The sequence below is a fragment of the Anolis carolinensis genome, chromosome 2 (assembly GCF_035594765.1).
Source record: "Anolis carolinensis isolate JA03-04 chromosome 2, rAnoCar3.1.pri, whole genome shotgun sequence".
Lineage (NCBI taxonomy): Eukaryota > Metazoa > Chordata > Lepidosauria > Squamata > Dactyloidae > Anolis > Anolis carolinensis.
In genome coordinates this window covers 222844813-222868379 of record NC_085842.1, presented here as the reverse complement: position 1 = coordinate 222868379, position 23567 = coordinate 222844813, and the positions used below count along the sequence as shown (strand labels likewise).

Sequence of the window (23567 nt, the reverse complement as noted above, 5' to 3'; positions counted from 1 at the left end):
CTATAATTACTATGCAAATTAGAAATGTTTACATAATATGCCAAAGAGGTGCATGCATCTGGGGAAGCAGGCTATGGGAACTCTGTGATTCAACTGATTTGCATTTGCCCACCTGCCCGAGCCCAGAAACTGTTTATTATTTTAGGTCACTGGTTGTTTTATACTGTGTTATTTTGTTGTTTGTTTTATATTGTTTTATGATGCCATTTATGAATTTTAATGTGTTACATTTTAATTATGTTGATTGGGTTTTTCCCCATGGAAGCCGCCTTAAATCCCTTCGGGGAGATGGAAGCGGGATACAAAAATAAAGTTGTTGTTGTTGTTGTTGTTATTATTATTATTATTATTATTATTATTATTATTATTATTATTATTATTATTCCCTTGGTGAAAATAATTGGCAGAATCCTGTATGACTTCTATATAGTAAATTCTGGCCAATTTATCAGTAAGCAGCCATTGGGATTGAAAGAGGTTCATTCCCTTGTGAATTGAGAAGCAGCTGCCTGATGTTCCCACCCCTTTCCAGGAGTGATTTCCAGCATAACATACAATAATAATATAAATATATTTTAAAATGGGGGGTGGGTGACAGATTGCAAATTTTCCTTGCACCAGAAATTGCTTGGAAATAAGGTGGAAATATCATGCAGCCACCTCTTCATCCACAGGATAGTGGATGCTTGTCGGTGCCTGTGCCTGTTTACTGGTAAGTTCAAAGACTTTCACAGTCTTTTTGTAACCCCAGTTTAGGGGTTATCCAAAAATAATTTATGAATGGATAATTGTAAGTTATGCACTTGCAACCACACAGCAAGATTCTGGCTGAAAACAGCTATATACCTTCAAGTTGCCCATATGAGTTTAATAGGCATCAGTCTAATGTACAAGACAAAACTGTACCGAACTCCACGCATTCTCTATATGCATACCAATAAAAAGATGAAAGAACTCATTGACTTGTTCTTCTATTAATAAAAGTACACTAAGTTCCATTTCCATTCCATTGCACTTGTCTTCCTTACTTTGATCACAGTGTTCTTAGTTTAGTGGGACTGAGCTTATAACTACAGCTGAGATTTGTCATACTAATGCTCGAATCAGGGAGAGATTCAAGATCAAAGTAGAAGAAAATTCTGGGATCATGACCGTATCCAAGCTTCTCAAGGAACATAAGAATTCTTCTAAGCAATTATCTAAATGGTAATGATATACTGAATTAAGAGAAGGAAATCAAATGATGAATCTTCTTGTAACTGCCAAAGTTTTACCTTTCAGATACTCTCCTCTGATTACTGGCAACTTGGCTAGCGGTTTAATGTGCTAGACTCATTTATGCACCATGTTGCAGAAAGCTGAAAGGGACAATAAGTTCAACGGAGCACTGTCAGACCTTCAAAGGAGTCTCTGTAAACTAGGCACAACCAGTCTGTTGTCTCCTGACAATTGCATTATTTAAGTAAATGGAAATATATTGTATTAGAATGATTACTTTTACAGCTCACTGCAACTGTGCTGTGCTGGTGCTTTGTTGATGCAAATTCCTGCAATAGGTCTTCCACACAGTCTCACTTTCTGTCCGTGCTCACCCTATCCAGCACATATACATTGAGTTTCCCCTCTCTATTTTCCCATAACTGTGTAGTTGTGCAGTTTCTGTGTTGTTTAAATACCTTCCTCCACTTTGCAATCTAGGGACAGCATTGGAAGAAAACCATAACATAACAAAGAGTTTCAGAAGAGCAATAATATTGGATTCATTGATGGATTTTCCAATCAATCATAATTAAAGCACAAAGAAAATATGACCGAGACAAGAAAGATGCCATGTGGTAAGCCATATCCAAAGGAGCTTTTATCCTGCTGTAATTGCACTTTTTCAGCCACATGTGATAAAGTCCTACAAATTCAACTGCTCTTTGACAGGATATGTTGCTGTCCTACTTCCAGTTCCAAAGCAGGGAAACTCTTTCCTGTCTCTAGGGAGCATCCCCCCATCTGGATTTATTTCTTGTTCCCTTTACAGAGCCTGGAAGAGCATATTTTGGGGCTATAACTCCCAAAACTACCCAGTTGCCAGGAGTGGAGTGACAGCTGGGAGTTGTGTAGTGGTGCATTTTCCAAAGATAATGTTAGTTTGGGAAGGGAATCTGAGAGTTTGAAGAAAAGATTTGACTAAGGTTTGTCAAGAGAACTTGTTGTGCATGCATCTTCAAGTCACCTATTGATTTATGGCAACTCCATCAATTTCATAGAGTTTTCTTAGATAAGGAATAATCTCACCTTGTTTGTCATTGCTTTTTTCTGAATATAGTCTATAGCATTTGATATACCTGGTGGTCTCCCATCTATGTCATAACTAATTCTGACCCTGCTGAGTTTCCAAGTTGACACAATGCCTTCGAAGTACAGTAGAATCTCACTTATGCAAAATAAATGGGCCGGCAGAACGTTGGATAAGTGAATGTGTTGGATAATAAGAAGGGATTAAGGAAAAACCTATTAAACATCAAATTAGGTTATGATTTTACAAATTAAGCACCAAAACATCATGTTATACAACAAATTTGACAGAAAAAGTAGTTCAATACATGGTAATGCTATGTAGTAATTACTGTATTTACAAATTTAGTACCAAAATATCACAATATATTGAAAACATTGTCTACAAAAATGTGTTGGATAATCCAGAATGTTGGATAAGCGAGTGTTGGATAAATGAGACTCTACTGTATTTAGAGCCCAGGTCCCCCGCTTTATTTTTTTTAAAAAAATCTCAAAATATTACAGAAAATATTTCCTCAAAAGTAAAAAAAAATGGTAATGCTATGTAGTAATTACTGTATTTACGTATTGAGTACCAAAATATCATGATATATTGAAAACATTGTCTACAAAAATGCGTTGGATAATCCAGAACGTTGGATAAGCGAGTGTTGGATAAGTGAGACTCTACTGTAATTTTCATCTCCTTCCAGTGTGATTGGGGGCATCTAAAGTTTCCTAACAAAATCAGGCCTCTTTTTCTCATCTTCCTCCAAGACAGCTATTGTTCCCTAGCAGAACTTTTTAAGAAATGAAAGAGCTCAATACATGAGTAGTTAGGGCTGCCAGAGGAAACAGAACATTTTCTAAAGCAAGATTGTATTAAAAAAAAACCACTGCAAAAAAAAATGTGAAATAGACACAATGAGTTTTCATCTGCGAATAAACTGCAAATGTATTGTGTGTCTGAAAACTGGTTATGAGGATACCGAGGTAGCGACAAAAACAAGAAGATGTTTATTTCATCATATAAAGGGATAATCACAATCAATATTTCACTTACAGATATAGGCAGGCTTGCCCCATTATTCTTTGCTGACATGTCTTTGTATGCTAGCCGAGATTCATTAAAAAAAGATATGAAATCTCAAACTGATTCTTACAAATATCCAGGTTCTATTGTAGAATGTACACAATGAGCAACATTATTCTTTTTATCATTCTTTCAACCCAGAGAGATTGGAGGAATTCACAGACAGGCTGAAGGAATTTTTATGAGGCTTTGAAGGCTTTCATAGGAGCCATGTGAGTCTCCCTTGCCTATTCAAGTGAATATCTGATGGATATTCAGGCATCTAAGGGTGGCCTTCTTCAATTGTGGTGCCACCACAGAGAAGACCCTCTTCCATGGCCCCCACCTTGCATTTCTCCTTCTGCTTCCTCCATAGATCTCAATTCTCGAACAGATATTTACACAGAGATATGTTCCCTCAATTTGTGTTGTTGAAGGCTTTCATGGCTGGATTCACTGGGTTGATGTGAGTTTTCCAGGCTGTATGGCCCTGTTCCAGAAGCATTTTCATGTGCATCTATGGCAGGCATCCTCAGAGGTTTTGAGGTCTCTTGGAAACTAGGCAAGTGGGGTTCATATATCTGTGGAATATCCAGGGTGGGAGAAAGAACTCTTGTCTGTTTGAAGCAGATGTGAATGTTGTCATTGGCCCCCTTGATTAGCATTGAATAGCCGTTCAGCTTCAAGGTCTGGCTGTACTGCCTGAGGGAATCCTTTGTTGGGAAGTGTTAGCTGGCCCTGATTGATTCATGTCTGGAATTCTTCTTTTTTCTTAGTGGTGTTCTTTATTTACTGTCCTTATTTTAGAATTTTTTTAATACTGGTCATCAAATTTTGTTGATTTTCATGTTGAAATTGTCCACATGCTTGTGGATTTCAATGGCTTCTCTGTGTAGTCTGACATGATGGTTGTTAGAGTGGTCCAGCATTTCTGTGTTCTCAAATAATATGCTTTGTTCAGGTTAGTTGATAAAGTGCTCTGCTATGGCTGACTTCTCTTGTTGAGTTAGTCTGCAGTGTCTTTCGTGTTCCTTGATTTGTGTTCGGGCGCTGTGTTTGGTGGTCCCTATGTAGACCTGTCTATAGACGAATTCCAGACATAAATCAATCAGGGCCAGCCAACACCTCCCAACAAAGGACTCCCCAGGCAGGAATCAACCAGGCTCTGAAGCTGCAAGGCTTTTCAATACTAATCAATGTGATCAATTGCAACATTCATACCTGCCTCAAACAGTTAAGAGTTTTTTTTTCTCCCACCCTGGACATTCCACAGACATATAAACCCCACTTGCCTTCTTTCCAACATACCTAACAACCTCTACGGATGCCTTCCATAGATGCAGGGGAAACAACCGGAGAAAATGCTTATGGAAAATGGCCATACAGCCCGGAAAACTCACAGCAATTCAGTTCCCTCAATTATTGAGATCTCAAGCTGTTCAAGGCTTTAAATGTTATCGCCAACTTCTTTCACTCAAACTCTAAGTTTATTGGCAGCCAGTATTGCATGAGGCCCACAGTCTTATTTGATATATGTTCCTATAATCTGCAGGGGAATTTATCATCAGCAGCAATAACAACATAGGGTTACTGCTGCCTATGGCATGGCATTGCTTCCTCTAACATAAATCCAACTCTCTGGCTATCTTTGCAATGTTGGCATTGATGTTTTCCCGCAGGGATAATTGAGGCAGAGGTTGATGATGGACCCATTTGACACAGTTTCAGTTTGCATTAATTATACTCTTGTCAATATCCCAAAGGGAGATGGTCCACAGCTTAAGACTAGAAGTATGCATTGTGTAGATATAAAGATCTGGGTACAGGGGGCTGCTATTCTTGTTTTGGAAGGAGCTCATGTAGGATCATTTGAGAAGAAGGAGGAGGGAAAAAACTCCACACTCCAAGACCCAGGCTGTTATTTAATACTAGGCTGGAGGGATCAATACTGTAACTGAGTCTCAGACAGCTTATATTTAACCTTTCTCTCTGTACATTCATTTCTATGACTTAATTTGCTATATTACATGAAGAACAGAAGCAGTCAAATTAATTCAATTGAACAAATTAAGTTTTCAAGGATTATCAAAATCTATTTAAAACACATGCATACACAGAGTGAAGAATCAGGGCTGCATATACTATATGCCTGTCTGACGCACAATGTGTCAGGACTATAAGCACCATTAACTTCAACCAATGAGGTCCAAAATCCTTTTCTATAAACTGCTTATTTACTTGTTTCCAGGAAAAAAAACCCAGTTCTGTTTCTAAATTTACTGCATCTCTACCCTCTTGTATCTATATGAGTCCAGACAGTTATAAAGATAATAATAAAAAACCCTGTGTCTTTGAGTGTCCCTCATTAATACTACTACTACTACTACTACTACTACTACTACTAATAAGTTTATTTATATCCCGCTTCCATCTCCCCCGAAGGGGACTCGGGGCGGCTTACAGCAAAATCAAAATACAAGCAATGATAAAATATGAAACATCAAAGGACAACAACAAAAACCAATAATAAAATATACACAATAGGCAAAAAAACACAACACAGAATTAAAACATCAGATTAAAAACAATGAGGTTGCAATAGTGGATAAGCAAGGTGCACATTATGAGTAACAAATTCGTAAATAGATAAAGTGCATTAGAATCATTTAAGGTCACATTAGGTAGGGAGGAGTCCTGAATAATGTAGCTAGGTCTCAGTATAATATGTGCCAGCATTAAGCTTATTGTGATTTTCAATGTTAGGACTATATCACACAAACCTTATCTACTATACTATAATTGATACATCCCGGGTTGAATTCCTTTGATATCACAACTCTCTTCAGTTGTGCAATTGTGACAATTTGCCAATTTGTAATGCTATCATCTTACTTCTGCATACGCTTATAACCACTCTTCTCACATCACCACTCTGCTTTAATTTAACTTCTAAATCATTTTTATTTTCACAGCAATTTTACAATTCCATCTTTGAAATATAATACAAAAATGGCAAATACAGCTTCAAAATGTGAAATAAAAGGAAAACGAACAGCTTGGGAATAGCAATGGGAAGGATGGAGAAGGGGAAGAAGAGGAAAATCCAGCATGCTGGCACGGAAACAAAAGGGGCATGTTACATCGAGATAAGGTAAAGGTTTCCCCTGACGTTAAGTCCAGTCTTGTCTGACTCTGGGGGTTGGTGATCATCTCCATTTCTAAGCCGAAGAGCCGGCGTTGTCCGTAGACAGCTCTAAGGTCATGTGGCTGGCATGACTGCATAGAGCGCCGTTACCTTCCTGCCGGAGTGGTACCTATTGATCTACTCACATTGGCATATTTTCGAACTGCTAGCTTGGCAGAAGCTGGAGCTAACAGCGGCCGCTCACGCTGCTCCCGGGGTTTGAACCTGGGACCTTTCGGCAGCTCAGTGCTTTAACACACTTCGCCACCGGGACTCCATCAAGATAGATGATGGGAATACTGTAGGATTGGGAGCTCTTGGTGGCTTTTACCCATCAATGGCTAGAGATGGTGAATTCAGGAACCTCAGGGCATATCCAGACAGCACCTATAGTGCGCACCCTCCCACCTTTTCTGCTGTGGTGTCCAAATGACGCCTCACTTAAAAACGAATGCTTTAGGGACAAAAATAATTTGTCAGCTGGAAAGAGAAGGGTTTTCTAGAAATAACTGTGTCATTCCAGTTGTGGGTAGTGTCTGGACTGCCCCTCTCAGAAGTCCTGGGACTTAGGAGGTAGCCGTTTGGACAGCCCTCTCACATTTTCCGGGCTTTTGCATTTTCCAGGCCCTCCCCAAACCCCCAGAAAAGCATTAAAAAGGAAAATAACTTATCTGGTCACCAGTCTCCCTTCTCCGGAGCTCTCCTGGCATGTAGAAATGGTGCGTTAGGAGAAGGGGGAGGAGGAAAATCGTTCTTCTCCCCTCCACCTTGGTGTGTCATTTCTACTTGTCAGGAGAGCTCTGGAGAAGGGAGAATGGTGGCGGGGTAAGTTATTTTCCCTTTTGAATGCTTTTCTGGGGAATTTTGTTTAGTGTCGCGGTGCCCTGCCAGAAAGTCCAGTTGTTCCTGGGTTAAAGTGCTATCTGCTATCTGGAACTGTCCTCATATATATATATATATATATATATATATATATATATATATATATAGAGAGAGAGAGAGAGAGAGAGATAGATTAGTGGTTCCCAAACTTATTTGGCCTACCGCCCTTTCCAGAAAAAATATTACTCAGCGCCCCCTGGAAAGGGGAGGCGTGGCTTAGAGGTGTGGGCGTGGCTCCTGCTCAAGCGGGCGGGGCTTAGCCTCTCCCCTAGTCCAAGATGCAGGGCTGGGAGGGGGAGGTGGGCAGGGCCGCAAATGGGCGGCCAGGATTGGGATGAGTGGAGTTACGAGCTCTGAGTCAGGGCTGAGCTTCTATCCCTGTCCTGTGGCGCCTGCCAGGACACAGGGGGCGGGGTTAGAAGAGGGGGTGGAGCCTCTTCCCAAGTGCCTGACAGGGCTGAACCTATATACCCCGCCCCTGTGTTCTAACAAGCGCCTCAGGGTAGGTATACAGAGGCTCAGCCCTGTCTCATGCTCTTGGAAAGAGGCCCCGCCCCACCCCTAGCCCCGCCCTTTAGTCCTAAAAGGCCTCTGAGGAGAGGTATAGAGGCTCATCCCTGTCTCGGGCTCTTGGAAGGAGCCCCCGCCCCCTTCCCTAGCTCCGCCCTCTGTGTCCCAACTAGTGCCTCAGGAGAGGTATAGATTCTCAGCCCTGTCTCGGGATCTTGGGAAGAAGCCACGCCTACTCCTCTAGCTCTGCCCCCTGTGTCCTAACAGGCGCCTCCTGTATTTAGCCCTGTCTCCGGCACTTGGAAAGAGGCCCCGCCCCTCCCCTGGCCCCGCCTCATATCATAATAAGTGCCATCACCGCTCCCCTGGATTGCTGCAGCACCCACCAGGGAGCGGTAGCACCCACTTTGGGAATTACTGATATAGATATAGATAGACAGCCCCTAAGTTACGAACAAGATAAGATTTGTTCTTAAGTTTGAAACAATGATTGGTGATAAAGCTTCAGTGGAGACACCTTTTTCCCATAATAACTCTTTCACACCAGAAACAACGTGAACTTTCTCAAGTCGCTCCTGACATGAAAAAAATGAGTGAATTTCCTTCTGAGAGGTAGATTTCTCTCACTTCATGTTGTCTCTCTCACCCCTGTTCTTAACGATGAGTTGTTTGTAAGTTGGATATATATATAGGGGTGTGCCAGTTTAGCCCAGGTTACCCACAGAGTCTGCCGGATCCCAACAAACAATGCCAGTGTGGATCCGAGGGTGAAGGAGGACAAGGCCAGCTCATGCCACCACCATGGCAACACAGGAGGGCTCACACATTGCCATTGGAATCCATGGGGGGGGGGGGCATGTGCTCCACACATGCTTCACGCTTCCCCACATTTGATCTCCCTCATCTGGAGCCGGGCGATGTGGGGCATGAGGCCCTGGATTCCCTTGATGAAGCAGAGCACCTTCAGTGGCTGTGTGACAAGGTCATAAGTGATAACACTTTGATCTACAGAATTCATTACAGCTAATCAGGCAGTTGGTTTCTTAAAAAAAACCTTAACTTTTTTTATCTTCTGTGTTGTATTATTTTAATACATTCCAGTCTAACTCAACTTCACCCTCTTTCAGAAATAAATAAGATTCCAACTGAATGTTAGGAATATAAGAGCCATTCAACAGTGCCTCAGAGTGTGAGTCTCCTTTTTTGGAGGCTTTTATATCAGAGGCTGGATGGACATTGGCTGGGAGAGTTTTGAGTGTGTGTTCCTGCAGGCTGGAGTGGATGGATCTTCAAATTCTGTTTCTACTATTCTAAATACCATTCAGGGTTTAAAAAGGTTTTTTACTACCATTGGCCAATTTGTGCAGTGCTTCAGCAATGCCACTAGATGTCTGTCTTCCAGAAGAGATAAATACTACCACCATGCTTCTAATTTGCTCAGTTTTTAACATCACCCAATAGCAAATCCTGTTAACCACTTTCAATGCAGAGTTGCCAAAATGTTTTTTTTTTTTTTAAAAAAACCCTGCTAGGCTCTCTTTTTCAAACCGCAAAAGCTCTTCGCTTCAGGGAGAGGTGAAGAAAAAAAAATCAAGCAAGCATCAGTATCCATTTAGCATTTTACAAGCTTGAGTTTTTCCTGGCAAATTTAGGTTGCCCCTGTCTCCACCTTTCCAGTAAACTAACATCCATTACTTACTGTGTTTTGTCTCAGAGGATGGTGTCCCAAAATGGAAAGCACCAATAGATTACAGATTAAATTGTTTGCTCAATGCAAGCATATGGCATTTAAAAATGGGCAGTTCTCCAAGAACATTTTGTTTGAGACAAGTTGATGTTGTTGTTGGATAACCTGGATAGCACCTGGCTTTTAATATGTCGTTTGGAAAGCAGTAGGAGATACGGCTGAAACCCTATGGATTTCATTGACTTTCAGATACACTTATCTGCTTGAACCAACCAAAAAAAGAAAAAAGAAAAGCTGGACTAGAAAGTTACACCAAGGTTTTCGGGCTCAACAATTTTGATTTATTTTGAGGAACCTGCAACCTTGAGTTAAGGAGGCTAAAAATCTTGCAAAAATACAACTCCCATTATTTCATAGCATTGAGCCATGACAGTTAAAGTGGTGTCAAAATCCATTAATTCTACAGTGTAGATGCACCCCATAGAGACAGGTAGAGATAGTAACAGAGATCAATAGAGATGGGAAAAGGCAAAGAGAAAACAGGGGAAAGAGTTATATTGTACTCAGACATCACACATGTGCACAAATGTACTTCAAACATTTGGTGACTGACAACAAACCATATGCCTTTAGAGCCCAATAAATTCTGATTCCTCTCCCTTCTAATTGCTCTAAAAGCAATAGCTCCCTTTACAATGAAGCCAATAAGCTGTCCTTCCTCCCGTTTACCATATGCCAGTCTCTTCCTGCAAAGGCAGGCAAGCATCTACATTCTAAACAAACACAAGACAATGCCAAACCAACAATACTGGTGCATCCCTTACCTCTGTCACAGCAAAACTTCTTTTCCCGCAGGGCACTACCTTGTACCATTTGTCATGTAAGACATCCATGAAGCCATGAGATTTATACTGGCTGATCAGTTCAGAGATATTTGAGGTTAGTGGAGAGTTTGGAGGAAGGCCAATACCATACCCTAGGAAAGACAGAGGGGGAAAAATCAATGTAGTTTTAAAGAGAACAGTCTTGCATGCAGATTTGTTCACTTTTTTTGCAATAATGATCAAAGAAACAATGGAGCATCTCAGTTTTTGACAGCTAGTATGCAATTGGCACCCAAAGGATAGAGGAGTAGCAGCATTCCATGGATGAAGGTATCCTTATCAGAGTTGCTTTATATTTGCTGACTGGAAGAATTTCAATCTACCATTTGAAGCAGTGAGCCATATTTTTTATAAAAGTGCTCAGTGGAACGTTGTTGTTTCTCCTTACAAAGTCCAGCTTCTCTTGTGTCGTGCTCAACAAACTCATATAGAAATGGCCATGTGCTCCATTTTCAGGCACCAACCAAATTTCCAAGGACTGATCCTCTGACAGAATCAAACATTTCATTGCTGCTATGTGCCTTCAAGTGACCCTGTCTTATAGCAACCCTGTAAACTGAGTTAGGATTTCATCCCACATGATAAGGAAAGCACTGGGAATCATTCTTTTTCCCTTAAGCTTTGCAACACCCCCGCTTGGAAATTAAACAAATGATTTGCCTCCCCATCATCATACTTTTTCCTTCATTCAGCTTTCTTTTCAAATTATCCATTTGCCTTCCTTCGGTGGCGTAGTGGATCAAAACCTTGTGACTTGAAGGTTGGGTTGCTGACCTGAAGGCTGCCAGGTTCAAATCCCACCTGGGGAGAGCGCGGATGAGCTCCCTCTATCAGCTCCAGCTCCATGTGGGGACATGAGAGAAGCCTCCCACAAGGATGGTAAAAACATCAAAAAACACCCGGGCATCCCCTGGGCAACATCCTTGCAGATGGCCAATTCTCTCACACCAGAAGCAACTCAGATTGCTCCTGACATGAAAAAAAAAATCATACAGGAGACATTGTCCTCTCATTGTCTTCTCCCCTGTTTTCTTTTACTTAAAGAAACCCTCCGTGTTTGTTCTCACGGAAGTACCTTTTAACACGAGATCATTAAACTGGATTCCTTCTATTCTATAATATTGTATATTATAATTTATTAGTACAGATACTTAACAATTCTAAAGATAATTCTATTGAATTTACATTGTTAAAAATATATAAATCACTGTTTCTTCCTCCTTGATTCTAAAGATTATGGTGGAAAAAAGGATTCTGTACTTTCCATCTCAGCTCCTCCCTTCAGAACAACATTATTGTTCTTTACAAGCAAACAATGGGGAATTACCATTGCACCTTAAATTTCAAGTTTTTACATGTCTCTACGTGGAGAATTTTTAAAAAGTTGGTTGCCAATCAACTTAGGAAGTATAGGGAAAACACACTTTAGAAATGGCGAAATACTTAGAACCCTCAGTATGAGCTTGTGTCATGTGATGGGCTCCGTAGGTAGCTATTTCTTAAATGAGTAGAAACGCTGATTTTATTGTGTGTGATGACATCCTTAGTGGAGGTTTTTCATTGAATAGCCTGGGAGTCTGTGACTCATCAAGCAAGGATTCAAATCCTGTTGTCTCAGAGTCCGAAGGTGCTATACTGTAGAATTAATGCAGTTTGATTCCACTTTCATGGCCTAATATTAGGGAACCATTTAGCTTTCTATGGTCTTTAGCCTTCTCTGCCAATGAGTACTTGTGCCTTACCAGGATATCATACCATGTTTCCGTAACAGCTAAGACAGAATCATAGGAGTATAATTTTGTAGTGTGTGACAGCTCTCTTTCTACTTCTTCCTATCTCTCCTACACTTTTTTCAAATATATTAGCTACCAGTTTGGAGTCAACTCCAGATCTGATCCAAGTTGTTTATAAAGAGGTTGCGAACCCAAATGCAGTTCATGTGTCAAGGGATGGTCAGCCTGAGTTTTCTGAGTGACAGAGAAATAAGCAAAGTTCAGAAAACTTATTTTTTTAAATGCCCAGGATTCTTCTTGTGTGAGACCAGTAGCCATGTACACCAAGGGATTCTGAAAGTTTCTGGTCCATTTTTTGCAAGGCGCAGACTGATAATTTTCTTCACCAATGTTGAAATACTTTTCTATATTAAGAGCAATCTGTTTTCCAAACTTTACACAACACCTGGTTTCTCGCAATTCTCTGAATGCTCTCCAGCTTGCCTACGCATTCCTTGACATGTGGTTGTCGAATGAAATGCAAACTGAATTAAGACTAATCTAATTTAAAAGCCAGCCTCTGTCTCAGAGTCTCCAGAGACAGATTCCTCGGTTGCATCATTGAATTAGAATGTTTGAGGGTCTTTTTTTTCCCTACAAAGCAACACAATTCTTTCTGTACACTTAATTTCAGAGGTGAAAAAGAATCCATCCTTCTAATGGGTTAGTTTTTTAACTAGTTATTTTTGTTGCAATAACAGACTGCAATGAAGCTACCTTTTGCCTATAATGACCACAGAAAAGTGTTGTGGACTTTTCTAAAGAATGAGAGCAGGCCCCAGACACTTATTCATTACTTGGAGTGTGAATGTTTTCTCACTAATGGGAGGGAATGGAGGAAAAGTCAAATAGTAACAGTAACATAATAAAATAGCATAAAAAAACCAGACAAGAATTAAACGAGGGCGAACTGGGCCAGAGTACGAGGAGTGAAAATTATAAACCCCATGGGTGAGGTAGACAGATAAAGCGCTGCGTTAAGTGCAAGATTTGGGGTGGGATAGACAATGAAGTTATTCTCAATTGAGGGATGGATAAAGTGCATCAGATAGCCTGCCATTGGAAGGACAGCATCCCAATATAATATAATTCTACCGTGTAAATGCAGCCCAATATAATCTTTCTGAATTGTACCAACCATTTCTGAATGCCTTTTCTGAACAAGGTGGATCATCAAAATCAGGAGAAAATAAATGACTCCTTTTAAAGTATCATTCTGAAATCTTATTGCATAAATTGTCACTTAATTTGATGTGTTGGTATCAACCTTATCCTCAAAGTCAACGTATAGAACCTGTGACTTAATTTTTAAAAAATGAGAAATAATCAAAACCATTCTTTTTTTTCAATGCATTCAAAATGCATTTTAATTCTAATACAGCATTTCATTGTGCCAAAAGGAGAAAAATCACTTGAACATGAGTACAATAAGAGTTTTTATCATTTATTTGGCCGGATCTTGTTCACTGCTGATGCTAGGATCAATCCATGAGTCCAGCACCGGCTTTTAGTGAAATTAAACATTTCCGATATCAAATAAGCAATAATAAAATAACACAAATAATGCTCTCAATAGTTATAGTCTTTAAGTTGACTGCAACAAAGCAGTCCTATTGCCCTAACAGTACCATTCCAATTGAAGTGCAATGATATGCTGCTATTCCCTTTGTATTGTACATAGATTTACACCCACAAACCATCTGGCTACCCTAATTTTTTAATGTGAACATACATACATTTCTTTCTTTTTCTGCAGGCATCTTTGTTGTGGATCAGTTATACATATGCCATCCGTTGTGCTTGGTGCATGGTGTGATTGAAGGGTAAGTAAATAGCCTCAATCCATTTGGTAGTTCAGACTAGAACAGACCAACTGAATTAATTTGAAAATGTATATAAATCCATAATTGGGACTGGACGTCACAATTAGATTGAAGTCATTGTATGTAGAATCCCCAAATCTCTTTGCCAAACTACAGCTTCAAGTCTATCACATGAATTACCAATGGGATTAAATGAAATACTACTCTCTCCTTGCACTATTTAATCACTAAGATCATTTTTAGGTGGGAAAAAGCCCAAATAGCTGAAGTCCCTGTAAAATTCACTGAATGAGTTGGGATTTCTGTCTCCAAAGTCCTATCCTAGAGTCTCTTTGTTACGTTTGTACTACCGGCTGCATTAAGAATATGGGATGCTCAAATTTAGTGAATAATTAACTCACATAGAAATGTGGAAAAAAGTGGTTTTAGTTGTACAGTACATAACATGTTGCATGATTTTTGATCATATGAAAATGTGACACAATCCTGAAGGTTAAAAAGTTGGAAACAGCCCAAAGATTCATCTGGTACATATTGGCTGTATATCTAAACACATAACAGTTCAGATACAAAATTTTTAAAAAATCCTAAACACTTCTAGTCTCAAGCATTTAGAATAAGGGATATTCAACCGAAATGCGATGCACAGTAAGGCAGACTGTTCAGGACCCTGGACAGCACTATACAATATTTTGAGAATGCAGAAGATCCTCCACAAAAATCTTGTTGCTTCAGTTAGAAATTCAGCTGGTCACTGAAGTATGCTGAAACCAGCAGGCCCAAATCCTCCAAAAGCTTCAACCCTGTGGGTTACTAACTGCAGTTCTTAAAGGGATTACTTTACTGTATTATAGGATTGAAAGTATTTGAAAGGATCTTCTATGGTGGTGGAAGCAGAAGGAAGAGCTTCATTTATGCCCTCAGGAACCCATCTCTGGGTGCTGACAGTGAAGGAACTGACACACCGTCTGGCTCAAGGTCCCCTCCAGAATAATGTTGCCTACCAGAATCTGGGGAAAGGATAGTAGTATTTGAGTATAGCTAATTTGGCCAGGAGGTTTACAAATCTGCATAGTTCATGTTGTGCTTGCGGCGCTTTCCATTCTTGTTGTATTTTACACTGATTTTGATTATACAGCATTACAGTTAATTCTGCATCCAATTAGCCTCTAGAATGATTTCCTCTGCCCAGAACTTTATCATGAGGTGTCATACAAATGGCAGAAGTAAATTATTTGGGGAAAGCCAAGATTTTCATGCAGACATGAAAGTTCCCAGTTGCTTTTGTAGAGACTTCTGGCATGGCACTCTTGTTATACTGTGTGAAAATGGCAGTAGATGTTGATGGAAGCAAAGGAGGGTAAAGCTGTGTGTGCCAATTACTCTGCTTTGTCAATCTTCTGCCCTTTGAAGCAATGGAGGATTTTATACTATTTCTATTATTGAAGTAGTCAATCACTTGCCCCATCAGCTGGTAGTTGTGGGTGCCCCTTAGACTCCAATAGGAACAGTGCCTTGGGTCTTTGGGTGCCAGGAGAAATCTAATACTAGTTCGAGGTTAACAATTGGATATTACACACATTCTTCCATTCAATATAAATAAAGGGTTACAAAGGGAAGAAAAATCTTTTGCACGGCTGCACTGTTAACTGTTTCAACACTGCTAAGTGAACTGAGAGCTTCTGACAAAAGGAGAAGAGCATTAGGCTCACACTCATTTGAAAAGCAAAAGAAAACTTGTGTCTATTAAGTGGGTGAATTCACAAAAGAGTCTGCAGTTACCCAGCGGGGGAAATCGCTAATTGCTTGTATAATCACCCTTTTAACACACGCAAATTCATGGCTATTTGTGGTAGGATGGTAGGCTACTAAGCCATGAGCACTAAACCGAAAAGGAGCGTGGCAGCCCCAGTGCTGCGTTATACAACTAAGAAATTAGGCACCGTGTAGTATATGGTATACACATAAAACTATATTTAGAGAGCTGAGCTGGCCCGCTGTAGGGGATTGCCCATTCTAATCAACTAAGTGCATATATAGGAAAAGAAATGCTATGCTACAGAAAGTACAGTTCTGCCAAGGAGCGGAAGAGGAAATTGGATTCAGGCTCTTGGAAAGACAGACCACACCGAGGATATTTTGTGGGTTTGGATTTGGCACCTAGAGGATTAGTGAGTGAAACAGTCCAGTTATGCTTTTAAGAGATGGCACTTCAAAACCAATATATAAGGAAGCCAGCTCTTGGATTCAGTCTCTTTGTCACACTTTGGTGCACTCAACAAGCTAAATCCAAGTCAGACCTACAACAATAAGATCAAGGTAAATTCAATAATTGCCTCCTACGGGCAACTCTATAGGTGTATTTTCTGAATGTAATTGGTTTATGTAAATTAAATAACACCATCAACAGATGAAATTGGGAAGAGGTTGTAAGGCTCTAGGAAGCAGCACCCCTGGCCATTATTTATTGCTAATCGTATAATGCTTACTCCAGAAACTTCTTGGAAACTCAGATGAAAACTTGTGCAATAGAGAAAAAGACTTTAACTTAGCCTTCTTCTTCCTAAGCTAGCTAACAGCTAGAGTTTTCCACATGGAAAGCATTTGGAAGTTAATTCCATTACGAGTATATGGTGTAGTTAGACTTCAACTCCTATCAGTTCCTTTCAGTTCCAGCCAATGGTTAGGGTTGATGAGTACTGTAATCTATCAATGCCTGAAGAATTACAGGTTTCCCATATGTGATGTATCTGGCATTTCAGAGTCACAGTAAAGTCTTCAAAGTCTACTTACTTGAACTTTCTGACTGATTTGCAAAATCTCTGAAGTTATTAAAAGAGCACTTAAAATTATGGATGAGCCAACCAGGCATCTTGCAGCTTCACTGAACATGTCAAGTGTGAGGATCTGTGAAGTACTAGGTTTGGCACAGGGTTCAGTGGATGTGGAGGACTGATAGATCACTGTGGAAAGCATGTGTGTGTGTTGATCATTTCCAGCTCTGCTTCTCCTTCACTAGAGCAAAAAAAAACCCTCAGTCTAATGGCTGCTAATGTGTTTCAAGGTCTTAAGAAAGTGCTGTTGGCAGGCTGAACTTTCAAGCCACCCTTTGCATTATCTTAATGTCAGTCTCAATAAAGCACAGCCCCGAATGATAGAAAGAATTGGATACGTAGAAGAAAGCTTCTCATTTCCAGCCAACAATTGGGTTACAATATTAAGACGTTTTTTTGGGAGAAGTTTCTAATGGTATCTGACTGAGGCTGCCAATGGACAGTGGCTACATGAAGTCCACCCAACTTTGATCCTTACTTACTAGGGAACCTTCACTTGTACCCTTGTGGGACATAATGGGTGGCATCTTTCTTTGGTTATGCGACTGGCCAGTTCAAAAGGCTGTCCTAGTAATGGTGAGATCTCTGGAAGTCAATCAGCTATGGTGACAGTGGAAGGAGTGAAACTCTTGAAAATAGACATAAGGGTGATGTTTCTTCTCAGGTCCACCCCTAAGCCTGCAAAGGAGACTTTTATTAATGATCATGTGGATTTCAGTGCTTTAGATACAGTGCATCCAAAGCTGCCTCAGAAATGCCTATTCCCTGCCTCCAGAATTTCAGAAACTTTTGCTTATTGCTGACAACAGTGTTCTGCGGTTCTCCTCTCTGTGATGGAGGAAGATATACTTCCTAGGCTAACCCCACATGAACCACTTGCTTTATTCATTTTGGTTCTTTTTCCCCCACACTGCCTCTTGGCACATTTTTTATTGTTATACTTCTAATTTTTTTACTGTTTTATTATCAAAACATTTCACATTTTATGGTTATTTTACTGTTTTAAACTGTTTTGTGACTCCCAAGGCTGTAAAAGAAACACATAACATTATCAGTGAGAGCAGAAGATCTGCTGCGTAAGCTGTATTGGTAGGAAGCTTTTTCATACCTTCAATAGCAAAGGGTTTCCCCACCGTCAAAAGCTTGCAGTCAGCATCTATTGACACTTCATAATCCAGGAGTGCTTTATCCATGATGAAGGCATCCAGTTTCTCTGGATCTTGCCTGTAAATCGAAGCATTAAAACGATGCCAAAATTACTTTACAAGGGAACAAGAAACTGTACAATTTTACCCATTTGGACAGGACTTATTTTGTATGAAAAGGAGCACTAGATCTATTTGACTAAATCCCTAGGAAGCCTTCTGATATATACAAAGTGGTGAAAAATCAAAGTGAAATAATAAGTCAATGACACAAGCATTTGCTGCTAAGGTCAGAATACATAGCAAGCAACTGACAACTAATTAAAAAAAACTCTCTGCCTCTATGTAATGAAACCAAGATGTTAAAAATACATTGGAAATAAACTACTAAAGACTGTTTGTTTTTTTAAAAAATAGAACATCAAGAAAGACTTTATAAATTAGAATCACAGAGAATTCTTCTTAGAAGGCTTTTTTTCATGTCAGGAGCGACTTGAGAAACTGCAATTCGCTTCTGGTGTGAGAGAATTGGCTGTCTGCAAGGATGTTGTCCAGGGGACACCCGGATATTTTGATGTTTTTGTCATCCTTGTGGGAGGCTTCTCTCATGTCCTCACATGGAACTGGAGCTGATAGAGGGAGGTCATCCACGTTCTCCCCGAGTTGGATTCAAACCGGCAACCTTCAGGTCAGCAACCCAACCTTCATGCCATCAGTCCTGCCAGCACAAGAGTTTAACCCACTGCCCCACTGGGGGCTCAGCTCTTAGAAGGCTAAGACTAGTAGATAATATGTATTATGTCCAACAAGAGGTTTAGAGCCTCCGGTGGTGCAGTGGATTAAACCCTTGTGCTGGTAGGACTGATGGCATGATGATTGGGTTGCTGACCTGAAGGTTGCCGGTTTGAATCCAACCCGGAAAGAGCGCGAATGAGCTCCCTCTATCAGCTCCAGTTCCATGCGGGGACATGAGAAAAGCCTCCCACAAGGATGGTAAAAACTTCAAAACATCTAGTGTCCCTTGGGCAATGTCGTTGCAGACAACCAATTCACTCACACCAGAAGCAACTTGCAGTTTCTTAAGTCTGACACGAAAGGCAAGGAACCAAGAGGTTTAAGAAAGTGTTCAGCTCTTTCACTGCAAACGAGGGAGTGTCAAAAAAGATACCTTTGGCCATATTTATATCTCTCACATTAATCTGGTTTTTTGAAATGCTACAGAGCTGCTACGATGCAACCCGGCATCTTTTCTAGAGCACTTTGGCTGTCAACATAGGTGGCTGGACTGAGGTGTATCAGGGCTGTTGTCACTGTGTCAAGCAACTCCCTTCCAGAGACTTATTTTTATTTATTTATTTATTTATTTATTTACAGTATTTATATTCCGCCCTTCTCACCCTGAAGGGGCTTAGGGTGGATCATATTATACACACATAGGGCAAACATTCAATGCCCATAAACACATCAAACAGAGACAGACAGATACAGAGGCAATTTAACCTTCTCCTGAGGGGATGTTCGATTCTGGCTACAGGGGGAGCACCTGCTTCATCATCCACTCTGACGGCACTTCCTCATTCCACGTCGTAAATTAGTTAAACTTGCCTCCCCACTTTTATAAGTGGTACCTTATTTCCTACTTGATAGATGCAACTATCTTTTGGGTTGCTAGGTCAGCAGGGGCTTTTTAAAATTTTTTTTAATTGACAGGTGCTCACCCCTCATGACCTCATGGTCAGAATGATTTATTGCAGCAGGTTGCTCAACAGCCTGTGCCACAGCCCGGCCCTGACTTACTGGCGATGTCACATTTCTGATCACATGGCTGGATGCTCTAGTTTGACATCACCAGAAATGTGATGACCCCTGCAAACCTCTGCTTGCTAGCGGTGACATAGTGGTAGGTCTGTTGGGATGTGGGCAATCAATTGGGTCAGATCCAGCTGTTTATACTTCTGAAACTTTGGGATCACTTTGGATAAAATCCTATACTCCTTTGATTCACATTAATGGCTGGATGCAATAGTTCTGCTGCAAATCCAGCTGTGCAACACTTAGACTCCCTGCAGCAGCTGAGCAGCTAATTCACTTAATTTTAGACATGGCCTGTAACTGGAGAGAGAATCTCTAGACTTCTCTAATAGTAGCAAACTTCTACTGAACTTGAATTAATTTCTGACAGTTTCCCAAGGTTAAGCATCTGGGCAGAACTCAACTGACTATTCATGGCAATATCCTACCACAGTGGGATGGGGAGACATTTTTTTCTGTTGAAATCTGAATTCCCTCAAAAGTAATCTGTCAAGTGGTTCCCTCTCCTCTCCTCTGTCCTCCTTCCTTCTCAGTAGACTGCTAGGAGACAGATGAATCTTGCCAAAAGCTTGAACAGCTGTTGGTATTGGTCCCAGAACATAGGGCTGCCTGGTCCTGATTTACAGCACAGTGACATAATTCTCTGTGAAATTACCTACACTTTAATAAAACATCTGGAATAAGCACATGGTGGCACTACATTGAAATTTCAATCCACAATATAATGCCTGTTTCTTTTCTGGGATCCCTGGTTTCTCAACTCAGAATTAAGTTACATTTATTTTATAGGTGAATGACACAACAACAACAACAACAACAACAATTTAATTTTATCCTGCCTTATCTTCCTGAGGGGACTCTGCCTGAGGGGACAAGACTGCAGACCATATATATGTAAATGAATGTTTATGCAGTTTGTCAGAGTTTGTATCCTGAATTGTCCTCTCTCTTTCCTCCATGTATAGATTTATGTTACACATATGTTTTTACAAAGATGAGTTAGCCTGCTTTATTTCTTTGCTAAACCCTCTGCATGGGTGGTGTTAGTGGTATGGGACTGGTTGTTGTTCACTTTCTGGTTTCTGAATGCTAATTTCTCTGCTTGTAAGATTCAGGCCCCCATAAATTGTAAGAGGAGGCTTCCCTATCCCAGCTTCCATCTTAATTTGACTTGTGTAGCACCAAGAGATCAAATAGAGATCTGTAAATCTGCATTAGTATAAATTTGAATATGCTAAGATACAAATACAAATTTAAATATACAGTAGAGTCTCACTTATCCAACATAAACGGGCCAGCAGAACATTAAATAAACGAAAATGTTGGATAATAAGGAGGGATTAAGGAAAGGCCTATTAAACATCAAATTATGTTATGATTTTACAAATTAAGCACCAAAATATCATGCTTTACAACAAATGGATAGAAAAAGCAGTTCAGTACACGATCTATATATATAAAAGGGTAATGAAATTTTGGCCTAGGACAAAACAACAAAACTACACATCCCAGAAACACTAAACTTGGCAGCACAACCCCTCATCCATGCCTCTACGTTCATACAACAAAAAGAAAAGAAAAATAAAGTCCTAATTAGAGGGAGATGAATAATTGTTTTTATCCAATAGCTGCCAATTAGAAGGCCAAGCTCTGCCCACTTGGTCTCCTAGCAACCCACTCAGGCCAGGGGACAGGCAGAGTTAGGCCTCACTTAGGCCTCTTCCCCATTGCCTATAAAATACAGATTATCTTATTTTAACTGGATTATATGGCAGTGTAGACTCAAGGCCCTTCCACACAGCTATATAACCAATTTATAATCTTATATTATCTGCTCAGAGTCAGACACGACTGGACTTAATGTCAGTGGAAAACTTTACCCTTTACCTTAACTACCATCAATTCCTCAATACTTTATTTCCCATACCACCATACTTCGCCACAGCAACGCGTGGCTGGGCACAGCTAGTAATGTTATATAATAATTACTGTATTTATGAATTTAGCACCAAGATTTCGCAATTTATTGAAAAATTGACTACAAAACCATTGACTGCTAAAAGGCAAACTGCGTTGGATAATACAGAACCTTGGATAAGCGGAGCTTGGATAAGCGAGACTCTACTGTAGTAACTTCTGCTGAAAGGACATCCAATATACCTGACCATCATGGTGTAGCAAAGACCTGAAGAACTTTGTGCTTACTTATTGTGCTGTCAAGTGTCAATGGACAACTTTGGGGACCCTTCTTCTTTCCCTCCTCATGATTCTGGATCTTTGATCTGGAATTGGACTAGACAGCCTTTGAAGAAAGAATATATTGAGGCAGAAGACTGTTTTTTGAAAGCCCTTCAGATATAAAGTAAGACACATGGCTGCCTTGCCCCTTCAGTTCATTGTAATGCTCAACCTTTCAATAATATAAACTGGCAGGAGTCAGCTCTGTCAACTTTTGAATGCTATTAGTGTGGGCTGTGCAATTCCAAAACATGGGAGCCCCACTGGTTTTATGGTCACTCGCTGAAACATCATAGTCACATCCGATTTGGTATCTCAGAGTGAACACTTACTTCAGGTAGTCTATTCCATCAGGAGTTGCAGGCACATTGAACCTTTTCATGTACTCATGCATATCGGGGAAGCTTTGCTTGAAATAATCCTCAGCGCTGCTTTCTCGCACCGTTCCAAAGCGAAACCCCTGTGAAGGGTGGTTCAGCTGAGGAAAAATACCAAAACATTTTTTTAATGACAAAGAATCTTTATCACTTCTACAAATTTCTTAGACCATAACTTCTTTCAGCCACAATACACTGATGAGAACTACCGTTTCTTCACTTAGGGAATGCCATGATTACAGCCTTTGTGTGAATGATACTTCCTGAGATGGTATGGATCACATCCAAAGGGAAGCACTCCCCTTGGTAGCATTAATAACAGAGGAAGACTACAGGCTATAAAGACTTTCCAGCAGTTCTGAGCTGACAGATATATGACTGCCAACATAGAGCTCCTTGCCTATAAATAACACTATTTGTTGCCGTTCTGTGCTTTGACTTACAGCAACCCTATTTTAGGATTTTCTTGGCAAGATTTATTTAGAGGAAGTTTGCTCTTGCTTTCCTCTGAGGCTGAGAGATCGTGACTTGCCCAAGTCAACCAGAATCAATGACACCACTGGTTCTCAACCTGTGGGTCCCCAGATGTTTTGGCCTTCGACTCCAAGAAATCCTAACAGCTGGTAAACTGACTGGGATTTCTGGGAGTGGTAGGCCAAAACACCTGGGAGTCTACAGGTTGAGAACCACTGCATTACACCATATTAGCTCAGTAGTAATCATTTGAACAGTAATCATGATAATTAAAAGTACCTTTTTAAAAAATTATTTTTGTGGTCAAAACCAATGGCAAATATCAAAAAGAACAGACCCATTGAATCAATGCCTAAATTTTGACTTACCATTTATTGATTGACTCTGAGTGCCATTAATAATTGGAATTGATCCTTATCTGTATCTATGTTCCTATTTAGCTACCTGGATCATGCTAAAGCACTGATGAAACAGCTTCACTGGCTCCCAATCCATTTCCAGGCAGGATTCAAAGAGCCCTCCATGGTTTGAGTTCAGAAATAAATCAATGCCCATATCTTCCCATATATGCCAACCCCAATTTTAAGATTTTCAGGGGAGGATTT

The 23567-nt window shown here is 40.3% G+C and overlaps 1 protein-coding gene across 1 annotated transcript in view; it reads right to left on the bottom strand.

Annotated features, from left to right (window-relative positions):
- Positions 1-23567, bottom strand: part of grin3a (glutamate ionotropic receptor NMDA type subunit 3A) — a 219151-nt gene that overhangs the window by 21069 nt on the left and 174515 nt on the right. Inside the window, exons 4-6 of the mRNA XM_003216628.4 lie at positions 22444-22589; positions 18025-18140; positions 10428-10579 (exon numbers count right to left, since the gene is read on the bottom strand). Coding sequence (XP_003216676.2) covers positions 10428-10579; positions 18025-18140; positions 22444-22589 — 414 coding nt within the window. The remainder of the gene's footprint in view (positions 1-10427; positions 10580-18024; positions 18141-22443; positions 22590-23567) is intronic.